The sequence below is a fragment of the Mchenga conophoros genome, linkage group LG4, assembly GCF_057382185.1.
Source record: "Mchenga conophoros isolate Kocher_MC1m ecotype Shallow Benthic linkage group LG4, M_conophoros_male_GT1.1, whole genome shotgun sequence".
Taxonomy (NCBI): Eukaryota; Metazoa; Chordata; class Actinopteri; order Cichliformes; family Cichlidae; genus Mchenga; species Mchenga conophoros.
Window position 1 is genome coordinate 16782532 of NC_140529.1, and position 24183 is coordinate 16806714.

The 24183-nt window shown below is 40.4% G+C and overlaps 1 protein-coding gene across 2 annotated transcripts; it reads right to left on the bottom strand.

Annotated features, from left to right (window-relative positions):
* Positions 1–669: 669 nt before the first annotated feature.
* On the bottom strand, positions 670–22375 carry LOC146575824 (uncharacterized). Of its 2 annotated transcripts, none has more exons than XM_085270718.1 (19): positions 21820–22375; positions 20538–20625; positions 18264–18312; positions 15331–15375; positions 15126–15214; positions 14882–14978; positions 14209–14348; positions 11510–11679; positions 11080–11183; positions 10745–10912; positions 9115–9266; positions 8639–8741; positions 8469–8541; positions 8289–8331; positions 7863–8192; positions 7624–7755; positions 4742–6814; positions 3765–3855; positions 670–3193 (listed from the first exon to the last, which is right to left on the bottom strand). In XM_085270718.1, the coding sequence occupies exons 1-19, from the start codon at positions 21983–21985 to the stop codon at positions 1964–1966; spliced, it is 5343 nt and encodes a 1780-aa protein (XP_085126844.1). In that variant the 5' UTR covers positions 21986–22375; the 3' UTR covers positions 670–1963. The 2 variants fall into 2 exon arrangements, with proteins under 2 accessions (XP_085126844.1, XP_085126843.1); XM_085270717.1 differs by having other exon boundaries at positions 672–3193; positions 14209–14351.
* Between the last annotated feature and the right edge of the window lie 1808 nt (positions 22376–24183).

Genomic DNA, 24183 nt, shown 5'->3' on the forward strand with positions numbered 1-24183 from the left:
TGTTCTTAAGGCTCCGATGTGACCGACTCACTTTTAAACAGCTAAACAATCTCCAAGCAAAAATAACAGACCACCAAAGCTCTTTACAGATTATTTACTTTGACAGATTCACTAAGTTAATTCACAGGGACTGTTTAAGCGGAGAATTTAAACCATAAATCAACCTACCTGCCCTGTGCTCCAGCCTTAAGTCACCTGACCGCCTTTAGCGGCTGAAATAATGGATGCTCAACATACACAGCTCGCCAGAGGTAATAAAAGGAATAATAATAATATATTAAATAGACACGTTTGACTGTGATGGAAGAGAAAACTTTATTTAGAATATTTTAAAGTAAGGACGAGTAATATCAGTTTGGCTATTTTAGCATGCTAGCGTGCTCACAGTGATAACAGCCTAGCATCTTGTGTTAGCAGCCAAGGCCGCAGGGTGGAAACGTTAACTAGGACTGAGTATATTAGAGAACTGGGGATACAATACAGATAGTTAAACAAATACAATATACTTTTCATGTTTGAACAATATAATTACGTACATTGTACTAACATGATAGTATATTGTACAAACATATAAAGTATATGAAAGTTAGTATGAAAGTTAGAACAATAAACTTTTCACGTTATAACGTGATATACTTCTATTTTTCTTTTGCCTGGGTGGCAGCTCTGCGCTTGCGTAAAATATTGATATAGAAGTGCAGTATGTACTAAATTGTGTTGATTGGCATGTCTGGTTTAAAAAAAAAAAAAAAAAAAAAGCCTATGCACATTTAAACGACAGAAGTTGACCCAAAGTGCACAATAACACTCCAGGTCTCCGACAAATCTATTTTCAAAATACACGAAAAGCTGAAAAGTGTGTTTTGTTGTATTATTAATTTTATTGTTGTGGAAAGTATAAATCACAATCATTTCATGGTCATTAAAACGTGTTCAGAAGTGATGACTATTCATCATCTCATAAATCATGACACACTGCTCTTCCCTTCATAAGCTGCCTTTATGGGTTAAAAGAAACAATATTGGCCTTATATTTAATTGGTATGTGATCAATGCCAAAACGTAAGCAAGATTATTGAGGGACATTGGCCTGCAGTGTTTTCAGAATAGTACATAAATAGCTGCTGCTTATTATATGTTGCTTGGTAGCTTGATCTATTATAATAGAATTTATCTGCAAAAATAATAAAGCTTTAAGGTAAAGATGCAATAGAAAGTCAAATCCAAAGTGCAGTGAAGTAGATGTACTGTATGTTAAGCCTGGAGTTACCACTTGTGCTCACTAGTAGTACCAGCAGACATCCAGACAGAAACCCAAGATTTTAGATTTTTTTAAATTATTATTTATTTCCCTCAAAACAGGAAAAACTAAACTTGCTTCTACTAAATCATTCATCTATCCAGCAGTTTTTAGATTAAACATAAAAGAAATAATAAATAAACAAAATGCAACACAGAGGTTCAATCCTAAATATTCACAGTAGGCTGTGCATTTTAAATGATCACAATCTTTTTCTCAGTAATCCAAACGCACCCCTGTGCGAGGCAAGGCAAATTATTGACTGACTATTCAAAATGTAAGATTTCCATCCATAGCAGATTCATGTGAATCGTAACTGCTGGCAGTCCTGAGCAAGTTGTAAACAAGTGCAAAAATCCTTCAAGTCAAAATAATTCAAGAGCGTTAAGGTTCACCGTGTGATTTCAGTCACATTCATTTTTTTGATTTTGTATAAAGTGCCATTTCTTCACAATTTTATACAAGGATTGCGAATGCTATAAATGAATTATGAAGATCTTAACGTGATACAAAACGTATCTTTGAGCAAAAATTAAACAAAAGTAACAACAACAACAACAACAAAAAACAAAATCCAGGCACCTGTTGGTCAGAGAAAATAAAACATCATTCAAGTAAATTTAACTTCATTTTTAGAGTCGAGGTGACACATCCGAGTGGAGATCAGTGGTTTTCCTTTCGTTTCCACCTGTCGGCCCCCTCTCCTCCGCTCTCTTCTGCGCCATCTGTTCTTTTCTTGGACTTCTTGTGTTTGTGTTTCTTCAGCTCTCCGTCCTGCGGCTGCTCCGGGGTCGCCTGCCTTTTCTCTTTTTTCTGCCTTTTTTGTTTCCTCTCCTTCTCTGTCCTCTTGTCGTCTTTGCTGTTCCCCTGGCTCGCTGACGAGCCGACGCTGCTGCTTCGGCTGCTGAGCATCTCCCCTTCCTCCAGATCCTTCCCTCCACCGAACCAGTTTTCTACTCCATCCACTTTATAATCAGCCTCATGCTCCCACCAGGCACTTCCTCCCTGCACAGCCATCATCCCTCGATTTTCTCTCCCCTCTTTGCCTTCTTTGACGAATTTCTCAGCCTTGTTTGGTTTACGCTCTTCTTTTCCAGCTTTGCTCTGCATTAACCCCAAATGAGGGGAATATCTTTGAGAGTATCCAGGAGATTCAAAGGGGAGCAGGTCTCTGCCTTTACCCCGGCTGTGGGAGTGGTGTGTCCCTGGAGCTCTGTCTTTATTTCGATCACTCCCTGATGAATCTTGGTGGTTACTGTGGTAGTGGCTGTAGTTTTTATCTTTGTATCTGAGATTCAATGATGGGTCTCTGTGTGTTTTCTGTGCATCTTTTTCAGGCAGGTTGGGTTCCCTGCTTATTGTGTTGCTTTCCCTGTTTCTGGCACTGGTGAATTTCTTGCTGGGACAGGATGAACTCTTGTTGCTAGCCTGGCTGCCCCCGTATTGCAGATCTGTCCTATCTGCATTGTGTGATGTTGAGAAGGAGTAAAACTGAGAGGAGGTGGGGAGAGAGGCAGTGCGTTTTTGCTCTTTGTCCCCGTCTCTCCCGCTTCCTTCCTCTCTTGTTTGTTCTTTTGACCTTTTCCTCTCTTGTTGCCTCTCCCTCTCTCTGTTCCTCTGCCTGTCCATCTCTCTCCTCGTCTCCCTGCCTGCATCTGCAGACGTGGTGCTTACAGCTCCGTCTTTGCCACTAGAGGGAGCCACACTTCTGTGTGACCAGGAGCAAGCAGAGTCTCTCTCTTTCTCCCTGCCCCTCTCTCCCTGCTGTTCCTCGTCACCCTCGGCTTTGTTGGTCACTGACGGTTGAGGCAGAGTCAAAGAAACACGGTCAGTGTGAACTCTGACTTTTCCTTCATCCTCCTCATCATCTCTCTCCCATGTTGATCGGGGTGCCTGGGAAATAAAAGTAAAAATACAATGTGACTCAGATGTCATGACTTTTTTTTTTTTTTAAGGGAGTAAGTCATAGTAGCTTAAGCATCATTAGTTAATATTAATCTCTGGCACTCTTCCTCATGTAATCAGTTGTCCTGTCTCCTTCCCTTAACCCACAACTGGTTGTGACAGGTGACTGTTAAAAGGGAGTTTTTCCTTTTTGAGTTTCTTTTTTTTTCACTGCCACCGAGTGCTTGTTCACAGGGGGTTATCTAATTAGGGCTTTCTTTCTACTATTGTAGGGTCTTTACCTTATAGTATGAAGTGCCTTGAGGCAACTCTTGTTGTCATTCAGCACTATATAAATAAAACTGAATTGAGTGACAGAATGGTGGCACAGTGGTTGCCTGATACCAAGATCCTATATGTGAATCCACCATCTGGCCGGGGCCTCACTATGATGAGTTTGTATTCCGGTTCTCCGGCTTCCCCCCGCAGTCCAAAGGCACGCAGTTAGTAGGGTTCTACATTGGTTGGATGGATGAACTTAGGTGGTGGATGCTTATATAACCTCGGCTGACATACACACCTGAACGTGTACCAGCTCCGTCCATCTTTCTTGGGTGTATTTCTCCAACGTTTTCACCACTGTCCTCCTCTGATGACTCTCTTCTTCACGGCTGCCCAACACACATAGACAAGATTAAATATCACAGGTAATCTAATAAAAGAAGATATACAGCTGCAACACTAGATCTCTTTAGTCTTTAATTGCATCCTAGGATGTTGTTCTTTAGTCTTTGTAGATCCCTGAGGAGAAAATTACGTCCTGTGTTTTATGTGTTAGGAGCAGTGGGCAGCCACCCTGCAGAGACTAACTCGAGTAACAAGCCAGTGACTCAATTGAAGACCTGAGGAAAATTAAACTAGCATGTTTTAACAGTGAGGAAAATCTGAGATCCAAGAATGCATGTGAATGTTAGACAAGGTGCTTGCTGTGAAGATGTGATAAACAAATAGCAGCCGAGCTGGTGGGAAAAATGAAGATAAATTGATTAAGACTGCAAATTCTGTGCAGCTCTGATAGGAAAATATTTCCCTGACTGTTAAAGACCAATCCAGGGTATTATGTTCTTATATTACAGGTAAAACAGTGTTGAACTTAATTTACTTATTAATTATCTAATGTAAAAAAACCCAAAACTATAGTAATCTAAATGGCTGTTCAGATACATTTCAGGTTTTCTACCTGCTTCCACTTTTTCCAGTGAAAGCAAATACTGTTGTTCTTCGTTTAGGAACAGTTTAAACTGAATACACACGTTTAGGTTCAGCAGTTGTGTTCAGACAGAAAAAAAGACATGACGATGTCACCACAACTTGTAACAACTTGGTAAGGTCTGAAAATGTACTTTGATCTAGACTTTGAGAAACGCAATCATATTTTATTACCAGATCAGATAAGATAAGATTATTATTTAATCTAAACATTTCTTGGAAAATGCAGCTACAAAGATTAAAATGAAGACAGTTAAGAGAAAAAAATGAAAGCAGTAATGTTCTGACCTGCCATCACCCAGCTTGGTGTTAGGTCCATCTTGGTGGCCTTCATTTTTGCTCCTTGATGAGCTGAACCTCAATGTACCTTCCTCCCTCGTCATCATCTCGACACCTTCCTTTAGCTCGTCCCTCCACGCTTCTCTGTTTTCTTGCTCCTTCTGCGAGTCTCCCATCTCTTGATCTTTGTCGTCCTCTCTCAAACTCTCTTCTTCCCCCTTTCCTGTCTCACTCTCCTCCACTCCTGTGAGCGCACAGTGCCATAAGTCTAATTCCCCCTCGTCTTCATCGTCTTTTCTTTCTCTGGTGTCTTCCTTCTCTCCTGCCTTCGTTCCCTTATCATCTCTGAAGGTAAATTTGTCCCATGTCAGTCTTTTTTCTCCCTCACCTTGTATCAGTTTGTCTTCAGAACGGTCCTCCTGGTTTCTACTGGATTCCTTTTCATTTAGTTCACCTCTGTTGACCCTCTGCGCCTCCTCTCTATTTTCAGGGTAATTGATGTTTTCCTGCGCCTTCCCTGTAACCTCGTGTTTTCCATTGTTCTCCTCTGTCCTTTTGCCATCCAGGTTGATGTTGATGCTTATCTTCATCTGCGGTTTCACCTTCATCCCTTCCTCCCAGATGTCTTTCGCTGTCAGAGGCCATGTTTTCTTCTCTGACTTCTTCTCCATTTTTTGCTTCTCTTTGTCAAGTGGTTTCAGGAATTCACTAAGACGGTTTTCAGGCTTCTCTGCTGTTTTCGTTTTCAGGTGTTTGCCACTTTGCATCTCACCAGAAAGACTACCATCCCTTTCATTCTTCACCAGATCCTCATTCTTTCTTTTCCTATTCTTCTCTGATCTAGAGTCAGGAGTTTTGCTGCCTCCAGGGTTTTCTTCTCGCTCTTTGCTCGTCCCGTCTAGCTCTTTGTTGGGTTTTGCTTTGTGCTGTCTCTTCCCATCACTAAAGTCTAAATCTTTGCCTCTTTTCCAGCATTCCTCTCCTTCTGAATTGCTTCCTATGAATTTTCTTTCAGGTTGGTCTTGTTTCAGGACAGTTTGGTCTGAATCTTTCTGTACTGGCGTACTATGCTTGCAGGCCTTTGGTTCACTGCTGTGCCTCCTTTTGTCCTTTCTGCTGTCATCTCTAGAGCTTTCAGCATGAGGGGGCGAAGTCTCCTGTCCACTGTCTTCAGGTTGTTTCTGCTTCTTCTTTTGTTCATGTTTCAGTGGGCTCGACTCCTCCAGTTTTTTCAGTGGTTTATTGTCTGTACTCGGTCCTTGCAGTTTCATTTCCATGCTACTCTTTGAAAGCGTGACTTGTTTATGTCTTGACTTCTCATTGCACCTCTCAGTAGATGCTCTTGGCTGAGCTCTGTCTTCAGATGGCGTGGAGCGACCGTCACTGGACGACTGAGATGGAGGTGATCGGCTGTCATTAGCCTTATAAGACATAGAGGAACTGCTGTCACTGCATGACTGAGATGGCGTGGAGCGACTCTCGCTTGAAGAATGAGATGGGAGAGAGCGACTGTCACTGGATGACTCCGACGAGGGGGAGCAGCCATCCATCTCAACAGGGCATCTATCTTGTGGTTGGTAGCGAGACTTTAAGCTGGCTTGTGATTGATTTCTGCTTCTGTCTGTGCTCACCCACTGAGGGGGAGGAGGAGGAGGAGGAAGACTGAGTAGGGGAACAGGCAGCTGGTGGAGCTGGTGATAGCTGCTGAAATATTTCTCATACCACTCTTTGTACTCATTCTTCCACTGCAGGTAGCACTCCCTGTCCAGCTCCAGGCTGTTTGCTCGACTTGTGCACGTGTTTCTGGAAATACTGTCCTCAGAGCGTGCCGCTTCCTTCCCTGAGCGTTCTCCCCGCTTCCGGGAGTGGTTGCTGCTTGAAGATGACTTCTTGCTAAGATGGCGACTGTGATGGCGGTCCTTTCTGCCTAATAGAGACTTGGACCTGGAATGACGAGCCCTTCGAGGTGAAGACGACGAGGACGGTGTAGGTGAGCGCGAGCGTTTATAACCGTAGGTATAAGAGCTAGGCTGGCGAGAGCGTGTGTGCAGGTCTCTCTGATGAGAGTAGGGAGAGCGGTGTCTAAAGAAGAAGAAAAAAAGAAAACACAAGACAGTTTTCACTGTATGGAAAATACATGGTTATTGGTTGGTGGGTGTTATTAGGTGGTTGTGGAGGAGTGGGTCGCTCACTAACAAGAAGGCCCCTTCAGTCTGTACCCTTGGGCAAGTTACCCCTGAGGTATGTGTTGGAGTGTGTGTGTGATTATTAGAAGGTGGAAACAATGGAGAGCTACAGGTACTCTGGCATTTACCTGAATGACAGACTTGACTGGAGGACCAAGAGTGATGTTGTGAACAGGAAGGGAATGAGCAGACTCTACTTTATGAGAAAGCTCTGATGTTGGAGATCTTCTACCAGCCTGTGGTACTGATAGAAGATCTCCATCATCATGAGTGGTACTGCTATTGTCTTCTGCTCTCCACCACAAACAACCCATCTCACCCACTCCAGTCTACACTACTGAAGCAGGGGAGCTCTTCTTCCCTCAAACTAATTCAACCCCACTTCCATAAAGAATGCTTCAGGAAATCATTCCTACTGTTCTCTTAGGTTTATACTGTACATACTATTTTTAATGACATTTGTACTACTCTACATTTGTACTAAATGTTTTTATATTATTTATTTACTCCACAAATGTAATGTGAATTTTCAGGTTTTTAAACATAACAATGCTGTTGGGTTTTTTTTGCTCTGTATTTGTCCTGCATGTTTTTAGTATACAAGTCAGTTTCTGTCAGTCCTGAAGATTTTCAATTCAGGATGGTGCAAAACAGCAAAATGCAAAATACTGTAAATAACATTTCTGTAAAAGGGCCACAAAATACCTTGATCTGCTTCTGGAGCGAGAGCGAGACTCAGAGCGGCTTGAAGAGTGAGAGTAGGAGCAAGAGGCCTTGGTTGTAGAAGACTTTGAATGTGAAGAGGAGCGTCTGTAGCCAGATGCTCTTTGAGGTGACCTGAGTGACAAAAAGTGACATGTAAAGATATAAAATATACATTATGTTCAGTTCATCATGTACATCTATAGGATAGTATAAACATAATGCTGTAAGCAGGTACACACCTCTCTTTTTTCTTTCTCTGATACTTGTACCACTCCTGGGGAATGAGGCGAGGGATGGGGGAGGAGGTGGTAGTAGAGGAGCAAAGGGATGGGATAGGGGTACCCTGGGGGGCTGGAAGGGTCCAGATGGGTGTGGCAGGTGGGTATCCAGGAGGGTAAGTGCTGTGCAACTGTTGAGCTGATAAGTACGTGTGAAAAAGTGGGGAGGGAAAAAGAGGTGGTGGAGTATTTGAATATGAAGAGGAGGATGATGTGGAGGGGATGGTAGAAAGCTGCTGGGTATTAGATTCAGTCTTTCCTCCAGTGAGACAAACCAAAGATGAAGAAGAGCTATAAGGAAGGTACATGAAAGGTAAAAGATGTCAGTGTTTAAAGAGTGGAAAAAGGAAAATACAAACCCCTAACTCAGAAACACACACTACCGACCTCTCCAAGCTGACTGAGGATTCAGGGTATACTGGGGTTGCACCTGTTGATTCAAAGAAAAAGTGTTTTTTTTCCCTCATTATTTCCTGATTTTAGTGACATTACTGGCATGTGTCTAAACACAAGGTTAACAGTAGGGAATAGATTATCACACACTGATACTGTTTATTAGTCACTCACCTGAGCAGGAGTGTTGATTCTCTTGACTGACGCTACCTGTCAGAGGCTGCTCTGCTGCTGGAGTGTCATCATCCTAAACAGACACAAATGCCACAAGATTTCATTAAAAAACACAAACAAGAAAGGTTATTATTGAGTGAGAATGACTGTTCCTGTATGAATGACCTCACCGGTGTTATGGGCTGTGACGGTGGATCAGTCGGATCTTTGTTTGAAACCTTTCCAGACAGGGCAGCACCTGCTGAGTCACTGCACATCTTTCCTTCAATCTCACTGAGTAAATACATCACAGTCAGCACAACATGATCGCAATCATTTAAATTCTCCTCATTCTTACCTCTTTAGCAGCACTGCAAAGCTGTAGCTACAGTGAAATTACTCCTTTTTTATAAATGGCAGCGCCAGCTATTTTAAAACCCTTTGATTTTAAGTTGGAAATACAGTAGTTAAATTCACAGTTTATCGTTAGACAACGAGCGTTACTTCATTGTCAGGCAACACTAGGAGCTCCCAAACAGCTTTAAGTGTGTTTTCACTGCTGTCTGGCTGGAGTGGGACATCTTCAACATCCTCAAATATTATGAAGATCGTCCACATTGTGGATGTAGAAATACCCATGTAAAAATCAGTGTAATATTATACATACTTCTCAGATATTTCTAGCTGGTTTTCTAGAGGCTGGAGGGATGTGCCTGCTGTGTCATTCTCAGAGGCTGGGTCTGTAGTTGCAGGTTGAACCTCAGAGACTTGAGACTGTGGTGGTATATTTGCAGTCTTTAGATGATCCAGAAGAGAGTCCTGAACAGGGGGTATACCAAGAAAACATTCCAGAGATCAAAATCCAGTGGAACAAACAAGGGAGCATGAATGCTAAGGAAGATCTTTGTAAAACAGAATCCCAAAGCTTAAATGATTATTCGTAATGATGGCTAATTTACTGGGCTGATCTACAGAATTTAATTAAATTAGATGTTTTTTTTACGATTGCTGTGCCACACATAAGACGAGTTAATTTATAGAGCAAATTAACAGCAAATGGTGAAAAAACAGAGGTATTTTACTCTTGCAACAGCAGTAGAAAACAAAGTTTTCTTAGTTTTTAGTAACTTTCTAAGTTTACCACAAATAGATCTTAATTGAATCGAGTCCTCATCAGCTCTGTTGCTCTCTTTGTATTTTGTCTCTCAGGTTAAATACCTTTTGGACAGCTTTTTATTGCTTGTTAACATAAGTGCAATAAAACTTAATATGCTGTTGTGAACTTTATTACCATTGTTTTCTCAACAATTTCTTCTTGTGTGCTACACTCCTTATACGATACAGTGCACACACAAAACTAGAAACCGGGTAAGAAGAAACTATCATGACTGCAAATTAAAGGAAACTGCAAGAGTTTTAAAAATGATTTTAGTCATAAATATGAATTTAGCATTTCATATTCTTTTCATTTGTCCCTTTAAAAAAAATAAAGTTAAGGGATGATGTTAAATCAAGTCTAATGTTGCCTCTTCTTTACAGTGAGAAAGGTTATTAATTTAATAATAGTACTGGAACTTCTTTTCAGTAGATACCCAAAGCTGAGGTGTCTGTATCAACATCAGGCCTGAGAAAGTTGGATCACTGCACCTCAATTTGGGAAACATTTCATCAAAGCCAATAAACGAAACCAATAATTTACAATAGAGGAATATAGTACATTAGGACTGTGCGACATGGCAAAATATATCAAGTGATGATATTAAAATGTCTATTGTTCCTTTAGATGACGCTTTGCAATAGTCACCCCGGCACCACAGGAAGGACCAGCCAAAAAACATCCGGGTTCTCATTCCTAAACGAGGGGCTAGAGCCATCAGGTGCTCAAAATAAATCTCAGAAGAAGAACAGTGACCATTACAACTTATATTTGTAAATATATAGAAAATATATAGAAGCTCTTATATGACTGCGTGGGGTCATTTAGTGTGTGTTGCTACAGGTTAACATAAGGCTGATATTGATATGTTAAAAAGTACTTTTGATTTGGTTATTATATAAAATATTCACTGAATTTACAGAAAATGCACTATACTGTGATTTATATCATTATCAGGATAACAGATGACTTATATCAGGATATGAGACATGTGTACATGCATGTTTCTTCTTTGGGCAAATACAGAATGTTGCAGAGACCTACCAAAGGTCTTACCCTGAAAAGAAAACAGTAATTATATTATTTGCAGGTTCTTTATTTTTCCTGCCTGCCAGATGAAACATATTATTAAAAGGCTCACCTGCTGGCTTTGGGATGACTGCTGAGGTTTCTGTGGCTGGCTCTGCATGGGCAGAGGGGGCGGGGTAGGGACAGAGGGGGCTGGAGTTAGATTTTGAGACTGGGATGTGGCTGGTTTTCTTTTCAAGCTTTTGTCTTGTCCTTGTTCTTTCTTAAAACTGTTGACAGCCTGTGGTGGGAGAAAAATGGATGGAGAGCAAAGTGAATGCTGAATACTGAATCTTCTGGTGTGACGTTACAGATCAACAATACAACATTAACTGTACCTTGAAAAAGAAAGCATTATTACAAACATTTAATCTATAATATATAATTATTATCACTCTGTCAATTCACCTGTCTGAGAAATTTATTGGCTATCAAGGTGTCAGGAGAGACTTCTAATTGTTCGCAGGTGGGACAGATATGGTACTCTGATTCCAACAAGGCAGTGCGAATACCTGAGTGAGAGAAAAGGAGATTAAAGAGCAACCAGAGCACTGTTTATTTGTACAATAATGTGACACAGTCCTACAGTTTGAAGCAGTGCCGTGCTTTCACTGTCGAGAGTACAGACTGTACATGCACTTGTGTTTCTGCTGCTTTTGGTAGGCAAAATTTGCACATTTTTGCTGAATCTGTGATACACTTAAACATTTCTACAATTTTGTACTTTGTGTAATTAAATTTTTGAGTTAGTAAGAACTGGATATATAGATATATTAGGTTCAGGTGATTAGATGTTTAAACTATTAATTTATCTTATGTGTGTGTAGCAGACACTCACATTCATCACAGTAGCTGTTTCCACAGCAGGGTATGACCACGGCATCAGCCAGCAGTTCATTACAGAGCAGACAGAGGAGCTCGCCAGGTATGGGATCATCCTGGTCTTCAGACTCGGGCTCCTGTGCAAGGAAGGGAGGTTTCTCCTTCTTGCCAATAGCATATGCCTCTCTATGGACAGAAAAAAGTACATGCACATTTACTTTTGTGTCCAACCCACTGTCATTATTGCACTTTTCTGTTGCGCTGTCTTATGTTTGTATCGTTCTGTTCTGTCTGGTGTTGCACTGTCTTTGTTTTGGGTTTTTTTTGCAATTCCTGCAATTTTTTTTCCACACTTGCACTTTATGTAGTCCTGTGTTGATTGTCTTTTATATGTAGCACCATTGTCTTGGAGGAATGTTGTCTCGCTTCAATGTGTACTGTACCGCTGCACATGGTTGAAATGACAATAAAGCCTCTTGACTTTTATTTATTAACAGGATGCTTTTAACTAGATTTACTTCAACTGGGTACCTTTAAGAGAAGGCTGTTAATTTGACATTTGACTTAAAAAATGGCTACTAATAAGCCAAAAGTATAGAGCATGGACTGAAAAGGAGGATATCTATCTATCTATCTATCTATATAAAATACAGCTCTCTTTCAAATAACGACTCGTTACAACAGTGGTATGCAGAAGAGCATCTCTGAATGCACAACATATCCAACCTACCTGCCACTCCTGTCAGCTGAGAACATGAAACTGAGACCAAAGTTCACACAAGCTAACCCAAATTATAAAATGGAAGGCTGGAAAAATGTTCTTAATGTGTTTTTCTAAGTTTAGGTCTGCATCCATCACTACACCCAAATTTCTCGCCTGGTTTGTGGTTTTTAGGTGTATAGATTGAAGTTCTCTGGTGACCTGTAATCGTTTTTCTTTGGCGCCAAAGACTATTACTTCAGTTTTGTTTTTGTTTAGTTGGAGAAAATTGTGGCACAACCAGTCATTAATTTCCTCAATGCATTTACCAAGAGCCTGTACAGGGCCTCGGTCTCCTGGTGACATTGTGGTATATATTTGTGTGTCATCTGCATAGCTGTGGTAGTTTATTTTGTTGTTCTTTATAATCTGTGCAAGTGGGAGCATGTAAATGTTAAACAGAGGGGGTCCCAAGATGGAACCGTGGGGAACTCCACATGTGATACTTGTCTGCTCGGATGTGAAGTTACCTATTGATACAAAGTATTTCCTGTTTTCTAAGTATGTTTTGAACCAGTTTAGTACAGTTCCTGAAAGACCTGCCCAGTTCTCCAGTCGTTTGAGTAATATGTTGTGGTCAACTGTATCAAATGCTGCACTGAGATCCAGTAAAACTAGGACTGACATTTTTCCACTGTCTGTATTCAGACATATGTCATTAAACACTTTGGTCAGAGCGGTTTCAGTGCTGTGGTTCTGTCTAAAACCTGACTGGAAGGCATCATAGCAGTTATCCTGTTTTAAGAAGTAATTGAGCTGTTGAGAAACTGCTTTTTCAATGATCTTACTTAAAAATGGGAGATTTGAGATCGGCCTGTAGTTTTTCATTTGTGTCTTGTCAAGATTGTCCTTTTTCAGTATAGGTTTGATTACAGCAGTTTTTAGTGGTTCTGGAAACACACCTGATAATAAAGAAAAGTTGACAATCTGTAATAGGTCTGACTCTAAAGTCTTTGAGACCTTTTTGAAAAAACTTGTTGGCAGGACATCTAAACAGCAGGAGGAGGAGTTCAGTTGACCTAAGATGTCCTCCAGGTCTTTGCTGTTAATCGGGTGAAACTGTTTGATGGTGTTTAAACAGTTTTTCGGTGGACACAGTACATATCCTGGATCTGCTGTTGATGTACCAACTGCTTGTCTAATCTTTTGGATTTTGTCTGTGAAGAATTTGGCAAAGTCATTGCAGGCCATGGTCGAATGAAGTTCAGCTGCCACTGACACAGGAGGGTTTGTTAGCCTGTCAACTGTAGAAAATAAGACCCGAGCATTATGGCTGTTTTTAGTGATGATGTCAGAGAAGTAGGACCTTCTTGCACTCCTCAGTTGTAAATAAAATGGAAGGCTGGAAAAATGTTCCCTGTTCTGATGAGTCTTGATTTCTGCAGCAATATTTGAATGACAGGGTCAGACCTTAAACTTAACAGCTTGAAAGCTGCCTTGTATAAACAGTTCAGGGTGGTGGTGTAATGCTGTGGGGGATATTTTCTTGGCACACTTTGGGCCACTTAGTATTAAGTGAGCTTTGTTTAAGTATAGTTGCTTTGTTCCATATTATTGCTGACCATGTCTGTCATGACCACAGTGAACCCATTTTTTGATGGCTTCTTCCAGTAGGATAATCCACCTTGCCACAAAGCTCAAATGAGCTTAAACAGTTTTCTTAGCCATGACAATGAGCTCACACAATCCAGTAAAACACCTCTGGCATGTGGTCAAACAGCAGATTCACATCATGGAAGTGCAGTCGACTGATCTGCAACCTAATGTGATGCTGTCATGTCAACGTGGACAAATCTCTGAGGAATGTTTCCAGTACCTGGTTCAATCTATGCCACGGATAATAAATGCATTTCTGAAGGCAAACTCTAAGAAAAGTGTAAATAAATGTATTTCCTAACGGTCAAACAAAAGAAACATTAATAAACACACACAGTAACACTTTAATTAACACTCACGCATCTATGGCAGGGATTGCATAGCGCCCACAGTTGGTCAGCTTGGCGCCTTTAATGTTGGGATCATCCACTTCGACCATGAAGGAACGTGGGATGCCTGTGCTCTTCTTTATCCTCACAGGTGCCTCAGAGTTTTTATCCTGCTGTCAAAGACAGAAACATCTACATTTAAAGGCACACATTCCAGCTTTATATTTAAAAATAATAATTTCTTGTCTGGTAGACCATCTTTGCATGATTGATATGTTAAATAAATCCTCAGCCATGAATCCTCTAGCTGAAACAAGATACTCTGATTGCCTCATCCTTGCAAACTGAAGGTTTGAAAAGCAGATGGGTGAAGCTTTTGTGCTCACAGCCAGAGGTATCTCAGTGAGATGACCATATTAGGATAACTCGCTGACGTAATATGGAGCCAATAGAAAAAGAAACTGCACATGTGCTTATCTCATTATCTGGAACCTTGGCCGTTTTTAATATGTTGGCTAAATAATAAATATAACAGAAATCCAGGAAAAGCATTACAGATATCTGAAGTACACGTGAATACGCAAACACTATCAGCACTCAAAGAAATTATACATTTCTACATTCTTTACTCACCCAGGTTTATTTTTCAATTCACGATTTGTACAAGTAGCTAAGTCACTTAACAGATACATTATGGCCTTACCCCGCTGGAAGGACAGTTCCTGATGTGGTGTCCTGGATTTCCACAGCGATAACAGGTGTAATTCGCAGAAAGGACATTGCTGGGTTTTGTGTTTAAACTGGAGAATAATAGGAAGAGCCGAGTGAGAATGTGTAATGTAAAAAAGGACATCAACCAATAAAGAAGGAAGACGTAAAGAGAGATATGAGAACATGAGAGGAGTTTAAGAGATGGAAACTCGACAGTGTGAGGATACATGACTCACTTCATGGGGTCATAGATGGACTGATTTATCATAACTTTGATCTTATCCTCCTCTGATGCATCCACATCAACCAGGTTAGCCATCTGCATCTAAATGCATGATGTGCAGCATACACAAAGACGTCGTTTGAGGATCAGTGTTCAGCTTGGACTGAAGCATGTAAACCAAGATAAACGTGCATAACAGAAATAGAAAATAGCATTACCTTGGAGAAAAAGGACAGGGCTCTTGTCGAACTGTGATCATCCATCTGTTAGAATTAAACACAAAAAAGTTTCATAAAAGTAATCATGACGGCCGCCCCCGGTTACCCAGCTTGTGGAAAAACATTAAAATTGTTTATCCAAAAATGTCTGAAAATAAAGTTTGAGGTTTGACATACAAGCATACACAAAACAAGACATTTGAGCTACAAACCTTTACCCCAAACTGGGCTAAACCACAATTCAAAGTTTTAGTTGTTACTTTCAGTTTGTTTTACGAAATCACAAGTGTCATTTAAATGAACATAAAATTTGCATCAGCATCCATCTGTGATTTTCAGTGTGACTGATCACTGTCCACACAGCTCACACTGCATTTCTCCAAACTCTTGAATTTAAAATGTAAAGAAAACTTTACAAAGCATCCTGGGAATGTACACTTGTCCAGCCAGCGTTTTTCTGTCTAAGCATCTATTTATGTTATCCTCCTCTACTGTGCTGGAACAGAGGAGCAAAGAAAGAAATCCAAATTGTGTGTGTGATAGAGGCCGTGAATTGTTAGACAGGAAAAACCTGTTTAACAGGTTCTGGTTTAGTAGCCTTTAAATGGAAACACTGTAGAAACGCGCATGCAGAAACACGCATGGCCCCAAGAGGATTAATCCTGTGAGCTTTACCAGCTTGAAACGGAGACTTTTTGCTAAGACCAGAATGTCTCTGTTGGACTGTTGTGAAAGTTTTTTTTGCAGCTTTCAGAGCTGTAACTGCTTTAATGAATCTTTAGCCTCATGTAGATCAGTAGTTTGATTTGTACAAATATTTGGCTGATAGGCCAGAAAGCATGCCAAATAGGTATATTAAACTAAGATAAAGATAAAACATCCCTGAAGTGAGCCTTTAGCTGAAGCTCCTACTATAAAGAGAAATTAAATACACCAGCATGGGAGTATACTCATTACTTCAAAAAGATATGCAACATTCCCCCCCCAAAAAAGGCACATACAGTACACATATGACTCAATGTTCAACATTATGAAGGTCAAAAGATGGTACTCTGAAACATCCGTTTCGCTCTGATATCATCATTTAAGCACGTCAGCTGTAATAATTTATACCCAAGTTATGTTATACAGGAGCTGCTGATGTGAAGGGGGGGGGGGTAGCTCAGTAGGTAGAGTGGTGGCCCCATGATCGGAAGGTCGGGGGTTCGACTCAACTGAACGGCTACCCTGAGGTACCCCTGAGCAAGGTACCGTCCCTACACACTGCTCCCTGGGCGCTGCATTGGTGGCTGCCCACTGCTTCACTGGGTGAATGGGTTAAATGCAGAGGAACTATTTCCCTATGGGGACTAACACATACACATTAAGAAGTGTTGTGGCTACAATTCTTTGTTAATGTAACACATTTTTGTAAACATCTAAAAAGTCCAAATTCACACTTACACCACTTACAATGTAATTTATAGCTAAAGCCGCCACTTAAACCTTAAAGTTAATGACACATTTAAAATGCAGCATGCAAGTTAAAAAGAAACACCTCCTGACTGAACTACATGATATTGTTAATGTGAATTTCAGGTGATGTCTTTTTGGTCTGCAGCTCTCTGTCTCTACAGCTTTGATTCCCAATACCAGTATTGTGCAAGCCGCCCAGCACGAGGAATCCAGTATAAAATGGGTGGAGTGGCCCTATAAGCTTGTTAAACGGCCAGTGATTCCATTGTCTTTTCTCTGTGTAGAAGTGTGTATTAGCGTCACTCTTCACAGTGAAGAAACACATACTCAGTACATAACACAGCTTGATATAAATAACTTTATTGGTAGAAAAAAAAAAAACAAAAAAAAAAACAACAACACAAAATTAAAAAGTCTGTCCAAGTCAGTCCAACAGACTCAAAAGACTAAGAAGAGTGGCAGACACTTCTCCTACTGAGAAACCAAAGAGAGAAATCAGGTCAGTGCACACCAGTTAAGACTGCAGCAAGTGAAAGCTTGACTTTACCATCTTTAACTGAATTACACACAAGACCGCACTATAGTGTTTTAGAATGAAATACTTACAATGCACAGCTTGGTCCCTGAGGAATGAGCTTCTTTTGTTCTTGTTATAGATCAGAGACTAAGCCTTTTTAGCTGTTGCTTTAGCAGTCGATGGCATTTATTACTTAAAGGCGTGTAACATGACATGGCTATACAACTCTAAATCTGCATATTTCTTCACTTAAAGGGTGTCTTCTAATAACGCTGTCCATTACACCAAGGGAGTGATTTCAATTATGGTGGTTCTAAATGAATCACATTATAAATACTCAGTAAGAATTTGAAACTTTACAGCAGCCTGATAAATTAAAGTTATGCAGTATTTGCCCAGAATTGATAGAATTTAGACCATAAAAAGTGCAAAAGTGGCTTCTGGATGAGGCACAACTGGGCAGTGCCAGCATCATTAAACAGTTGGGTTTATCAGCTGTGAATAGCTGGCCTGCATGATAATGTTTGACCCACCCGCGCAGCTCCACCTCCCACAGACAGATACTGAACAATCTTCAACAATAGACGCTGACTGGTGACACAGCAGCTTGATAACATAACAGTTGAGAATATTTATTTAATAAAAGTGAGCACATATGACCTGTTTAATTGTAAACTTTTTTCTTTTTAAATGTTTTTTTTAAAAAACTTTTTTTAGTCAGTTATCTTCAAGCACTTAAATTGTTATACTGCGATTGTAAAATACATGATTCCCATCAGCTTTGATCCATTTAGTCTGCTTAATTAAAGAAAACGATGCATGTCACATGTATTCTATGTATTATTATTCTTTGTTATAAAATGCAGCATGCCATTTTTAAAAGACACAGCCTTAAAAAAAAAAAGTGCGTGTTTTGTGGAGCTGAAGGCAAAGTGCTGTGGGATGTGGTTTGGCTACATACTGCTCTGCTGGCTCCAAAGGCGTGGTGAAGCTGGACCTCTGATCGCTCACTGAAAAACAACAAAAAAACATTTTTAAACCTCCTCTACGACGGTGTGAGGCACAGATTTTTTTTCCCCTGACAGAAGTCAGTTGTCCATATCCAAACAGTCTTTGATGTGAATTAAAGAGCACTTTTAAAAGCTGCTTCAGTGAAAGTGATGGATAATGAAATCTACAACGGAGTGCTTTCTTTTGTTCAGAAAAGTGCAGACAAAGCAGGCAAATCAGGTTACAGCAGTGTGCATTAAACAAATCAAGAAGATATCTTCCTGCAGTGACCTTAAAATAAGATTTCTGTGTTTTTCCATACAGAGCATTACCTGCCGAGGTGCACAGCAGGGACAGTAGCACACAGACATAATTTTATATATCAAGAACAACAATCCTGAAAGCTGCCTACTTGATTTGCCTACTCACACTGCTGAAGCTCCACATTGGCCTAAAAACAAACAGAACAGGAATGCAGAGTTTGTCCCCTGTGATTACATTGGAAATACCCCAGGAAGGCAGTTCTTGATGTCCACTCAACGCAAAGGGCAATTTCTGAAATGCCAGCAAAGCACATGGGCACCTGTGAACAACTAGCAAAACTGAAAAGGCTGAATATTTTCTGTCTCTGAGAGACACATTGGGAGCGTTAACACACTCAGAAGAGTGCATCAGAAGAGCTAATACAAAGGTACATAGAGGCTGAAGTTCAGTTCTGGTGTTGTTTAGATCTGATGGAACAGAAAACAGTGAATCAAGTCAGAGCTTGAATGATTCATAGGTCAGCATTAAGGGGCTTACCAAAGCAAAACCACGCCTCTAAGAATGATCAAGGATGAGGACTGGACTGAAAATGAGTAAAAAAAAGCAGCCAATGTCCAAGGAAAAGCAGTGAAAGACTTTCAGAAAGCCTTGAATTATTGCTGAACACCACTTTAAATTAAATAAATAAATAAAAGTCTGGCTCCTGGGAAGTAAAATATACAGAAATGACAAGATTTGGGAAAGTGTTATATGAAATGAATAAGCGTCTTGAGGCAACTGTTGTGATATGGCGCTATATAAATAAAATCAAATTGAAATTTAATTGAAAGATGTCAACATTGACAATTATTTCGTTTGAAAATATCCTCATATTGAATTGACAACAAAATGTTTACACAAAGTTAGAACTGGGACATTTTTTAAGTCTCTGGGAACTATTAACCTGCATTTGTACACGCAGCAATGAACCACATGCTCAACAATAGTTTTCTTGAGCACATGCAGTCAGTTCCACTCCCTCGTCTAGAGATTTTGCTAGATTACAAAAATCTTTTAATTACATTAATTACAGAAGGTGACAAAATCCTAAATTTTTTTGTACATCTTATGTTGAGAAATACTGTTGAGAACACTATTGGCCAAAGCATAGCACGCCTTTCATTACAGAATATTTTCTAAATTAGATACACTTGATATTTGTTTGGACAATGTTGAATAAAAACAAGGTATGAATGATCACTGCAGTCTGTTTTTATTTACATTTTAAAAAGTGTCCAAGCTCTTTTTAGAAACATAATTAAGAATGATTGTGATTTATTGTTGTTTTTTGTTCGTGTGTTATTGCTTTGAGGATAAACAAGTCCCCTCATGCAGGTGGAGAGCTCATTTTCTGCTTTTAATCTTGTTGGCAGTGTTACGCCACCAATTAGCCCTAATTCCTCTCACCAGTCTGTAGGGTGCTGACACGGCTAGTCACATGACCGCCAGTCTGTTCCAGCGAGGTCCTGCTTTCCAAGCATAAAACCCACAACACTGCTGGTTCTACTGCGTAAGCCTGACCAGTGATTTGGGTAACCACTGAGTTTGTCACCATGTAGTTTCCTCAGAGTATTTTCTCATGGTCATGTCATGCAAAATCCTCAAAACTGAAATGGCCTCTACCAGCAAACCAGTGCTTTTCATGAACCACAGCAAAAGCTTTACAGTCAATGACAAAATACAGCAAATTAAGATAATTTTTCTTATTAAAATTATGTTTTTTGGGGTCAAGGTAGACTCTTATTAGCTTAACTGAATCTTTAGCTAGTATCCACTGCTACCCCTGGCTCTTGATAAGTCCTCTTGCAGTGAAATCTCAAAACTGTAGGTAAAGCTTTGGATTCCAGGTTGTAGCTTGCTGAGGCAGGGTGGAGCCTTTGCTATGGCAGGGACTAATAACAGTGCAGGAAATCAGATGGCAACTCCAAAAATATAGACTCACTTGTTGTGGGTCTTGCTGCTCGAGCTGGGGATCCGTCTGACGATGACAGATGAACCTTTGGGGATCAGACTGTCACTGTCAGTGTACTCTGAGAGGGAGAGATGAAGATAGCGAGGCTTTAAGGGTAATGATTAGCTCACCAGAAAGAATCTTAACTGGAATCTTACAAAACGAAAGAAGATAAAGAGCATAAGATTAGGTCTCAACTTGACTGACAAGCCCAATAGGTAATAATGTAAAGTCTAATGTAAAGTGCTGGGATTGCAACAAAGAGACTTATCCATTTGTGAAAAATGGATGTCACAGCAGTCAGCTTCCCCAGGTGACATTTTGTCTGACCAAAACACCATAATCCAAAGATTTTCATTTATCATACTACCACCACACTACCACAAAAGATACCCTTTAAAAAAACAAAAAACAAAGACAAACAAAACTAAACAAACTACCCATAATTCCAAACGCCTCCACCCACCAGGAGCAGGTGAACTGGAGAATACGGTCCTGGGTCAGTATCCCATACAAACTGGCTTGAGGTGTTGTGACAAAGACAAAGTCCACCCAAGACGTTGATATAAATTAAAAATAATTTATTAAACACATTTTAATTTTCTGTTCTTTTCCAGCATTGAGCCCTCATAACTTCATGAAAAGCTTCTGATTGCTTGATGACATGCTCTGTTACCTGAGCCACAGCCGCCCCACAATAGCCAAACATCCCAATGAACTTGTATCACCCTCATGTGCAATATTCACAACAAACCTGCTCCATTACACTTATTTGATCCACCCCCATCCTCTTACAAAGTTCATTACATATTTAATCTATTTTTTGGCCATGTTTACTTTTTTGTTCATGCCACAGTATATGACAGCAAATACTCTAATAGCTCATTCATGTGCATGTGCATCTGGGAGCTCTTAAGCATATGGTAATGAATAAAGAGGTGCTCCTGTTCCACCTTTGCTATTTTTAACTCAGGCTTCCCCTGAGACTTGCACATGCACTGACAGGGCTCACCCACCACCACCGTCAGGCCTCACGATTAAAAGCACGAGGCGTAAAAGCGGCAGGAATGTAGCCCATTCATTAGGCCCTTTTGTCCTAGCTTGACTTTTCTGGACCCCCCCTCCCTGCACTGTTTAACCTGAAAGAGGTGACGCAACGCTTACCTCTTTCTCCAAACAGCTGTGATAGCAGGACCACGCGCTTTCCGACAAAGTTGAAGACGTTGACTTCAGTTTAAACAAGCTCGTTATCAGTGCACACATGTTTTATTACCTTCTTTGGTCTGCGCGTTTGTGATCTGCAGGTCGCAGTCCCCGGCTCGGAGCTTCTCTCTGCCCATGATCTGCCTCTTCAGCTCATTCAGCGTGATGTGCACGCCATCAAAAACCACCGTGTCGTAGCTGAGTCTGGAGGAGAATTTATAATGAATGTGAGCCATGATGAGAAAAAAACCTCCCTCAGTCCAAAGTTGACTAAAATCCGACAGCTGACAGCTTTTCTGCGATGCCAGGAAACCTGCACTGTGCCAGTTGCTATGGGACTACAAAGTTAGCTAGCTGACGTTAGCAGCCGGTGCACCGAGCGATAGCGGTTCAGTGCTAACAGGCTGAAGCGTCAATTAACAAGTGCCTCACGAAAAGTGGCTTTTACGTGATGACATGACCCGACGTCTGCTCCGACAGCCACAGAAATTCAAATAAAAGCGCCTTCAGTCGGTTTCGAGTCTATTTTGAACTTTTATTCGCAATAACGTTGCTCTCGATCTCGAGGAGTTCGCTGACAGAAACCACCAGCTGTTTCCACCAGCAACGGCTCGTCAGCACAGGGCACGCTCCAGCTGATGGCGCGTTCACGTGACACCCCGCAACTTCCGAGCCTCCAACTTTACGCCAGCTCACTCAGCCGTGCGTGGTGATTATAGAGCTAACAAATCGCACATGTTCCTAACGCTTTCAACGCATCCAAATAAAACGCTTCTAATTGCGCAATACCAAAGTGAGTATTGCGCAGATAGCAACGAGGGGAGGAATAGTGCAGCAAACTCTTCGTTTCGTCCGTTAAATCGTTAAGAAAGGCATTTTTTTAAAAAAAAAAAACGGAAAAAAAACCATCAAATCACTCTTTGCCGAATGTAGTTATTCTAACCAGTGCATATGTAATTTCACCAATGCCATGTTTTGTTGTTAAATAATTAAACATTTCTTTAATTATAATATTATCTGTAAAATCTTTGCCGTGAGATATCCTGGCACAATTCTTAGTGAGGACAGCGAGAATTTAAGCCTGCTACATCATGTCTAATCATAACTATGTTTTGTAGCTGATGAAGATTGGTTATACCATAACGTTGTAATTTAATAAAATAATAGTAGGCTAAGTGAGACAGTGTCTTGAGGTTAGAATTTAAGATTTGTCTTTTTAAAAAAAAAAAACTTTAAAAAAAAAAACCGCTCCTATGAGCACTTGTCATTCATTTGGGTCTGTCGTGTCTTTCTCAACTAGTTTTGCCATCCAAAATATTTGATTTGATAACTTAAAATCTCGAGTTATTTTCTTAATTTCTAGTTATTTTTTCTGAAATTTGAAATAAAATTGTGGCAGGAACAAGCGTCCATACATTAAAGGGTGAGTCCGTGTTCTTGTTGTTTCTTAGCGTTGAAGGGCTGTTTTTGCCTTGTCACTTGAAGGCAGCATTTGCTTCCTTACAGTAGTTCACCTGTTTTTGGCCTAAGGGAGTGTCAAAGGCAGACTCGAATTCCTTTGAAAATTGCACGATCACTTGTCCAATTCTTTTTTTCCTTCCTTCTTTTTAGTTCTTTTTCCTTTCTTCCGTCTTCTTCTTCTTTTCTGTAAACTAGGTCCCCTTTCAACATAACCAATATCTCCATTAAAGAAAAACAAAGAAATAAACAAACAGCAAAAAACAACAACAAGGAAGTAACACAGAGGATGGAATAAAATCACATTATTTATATCAAGTAAGACTACACATCAGGCACCATTGGGTTAGTGTACAGTAATAATCCACTAGAGGGACTCAAAGCACCATTTATGATGCTTTCCTGTTGGCTGAATTTTAGTATGGTGCAGTATGAAGTCAGTCTAAAAGGTTCAGATTTTGACTCATTTGGAGCAACAGTCAAAGTAAAACATGCTTCTTTTTTTGCCCCGTTTTATTTGTATAAGTCTCCTATTTCAGTTAGTCTAATTTCTGTAATTAGTGACTTTTGGGTTTCCGGCTGTTCTTAGTAGATGGTTAGTAGATGTAAATTTTAAGGTGTTTTTGGCCTGACAGCTCCATATTCAATATCCCTTCTTCAGTGCATCCACTATCCTCTTTGCACTCTTTAACTCCAAACCGCTCACCCTGCGATGTCCCTCTGTCTCCCATAGTGGAGCTCCTTCTTCTCCATCAACACTGTTACAGAAAGCATCACATCTGTAGTGCTCTTTTTCAGCCTGAAGCCACATTTCTGTTCACTGATCGTGACCCATCATCTAAATCTAGTTTCAAAAACTCTTTCCCATGAAGCTCATTAGCTTTAGCCCTCTGTACAACTCTGCACGTCACCCTTCTTTTTGAATATGAGTACCAGTATACCTTCATTCCTCAGACATCCTCTAAATGCCCAGGAT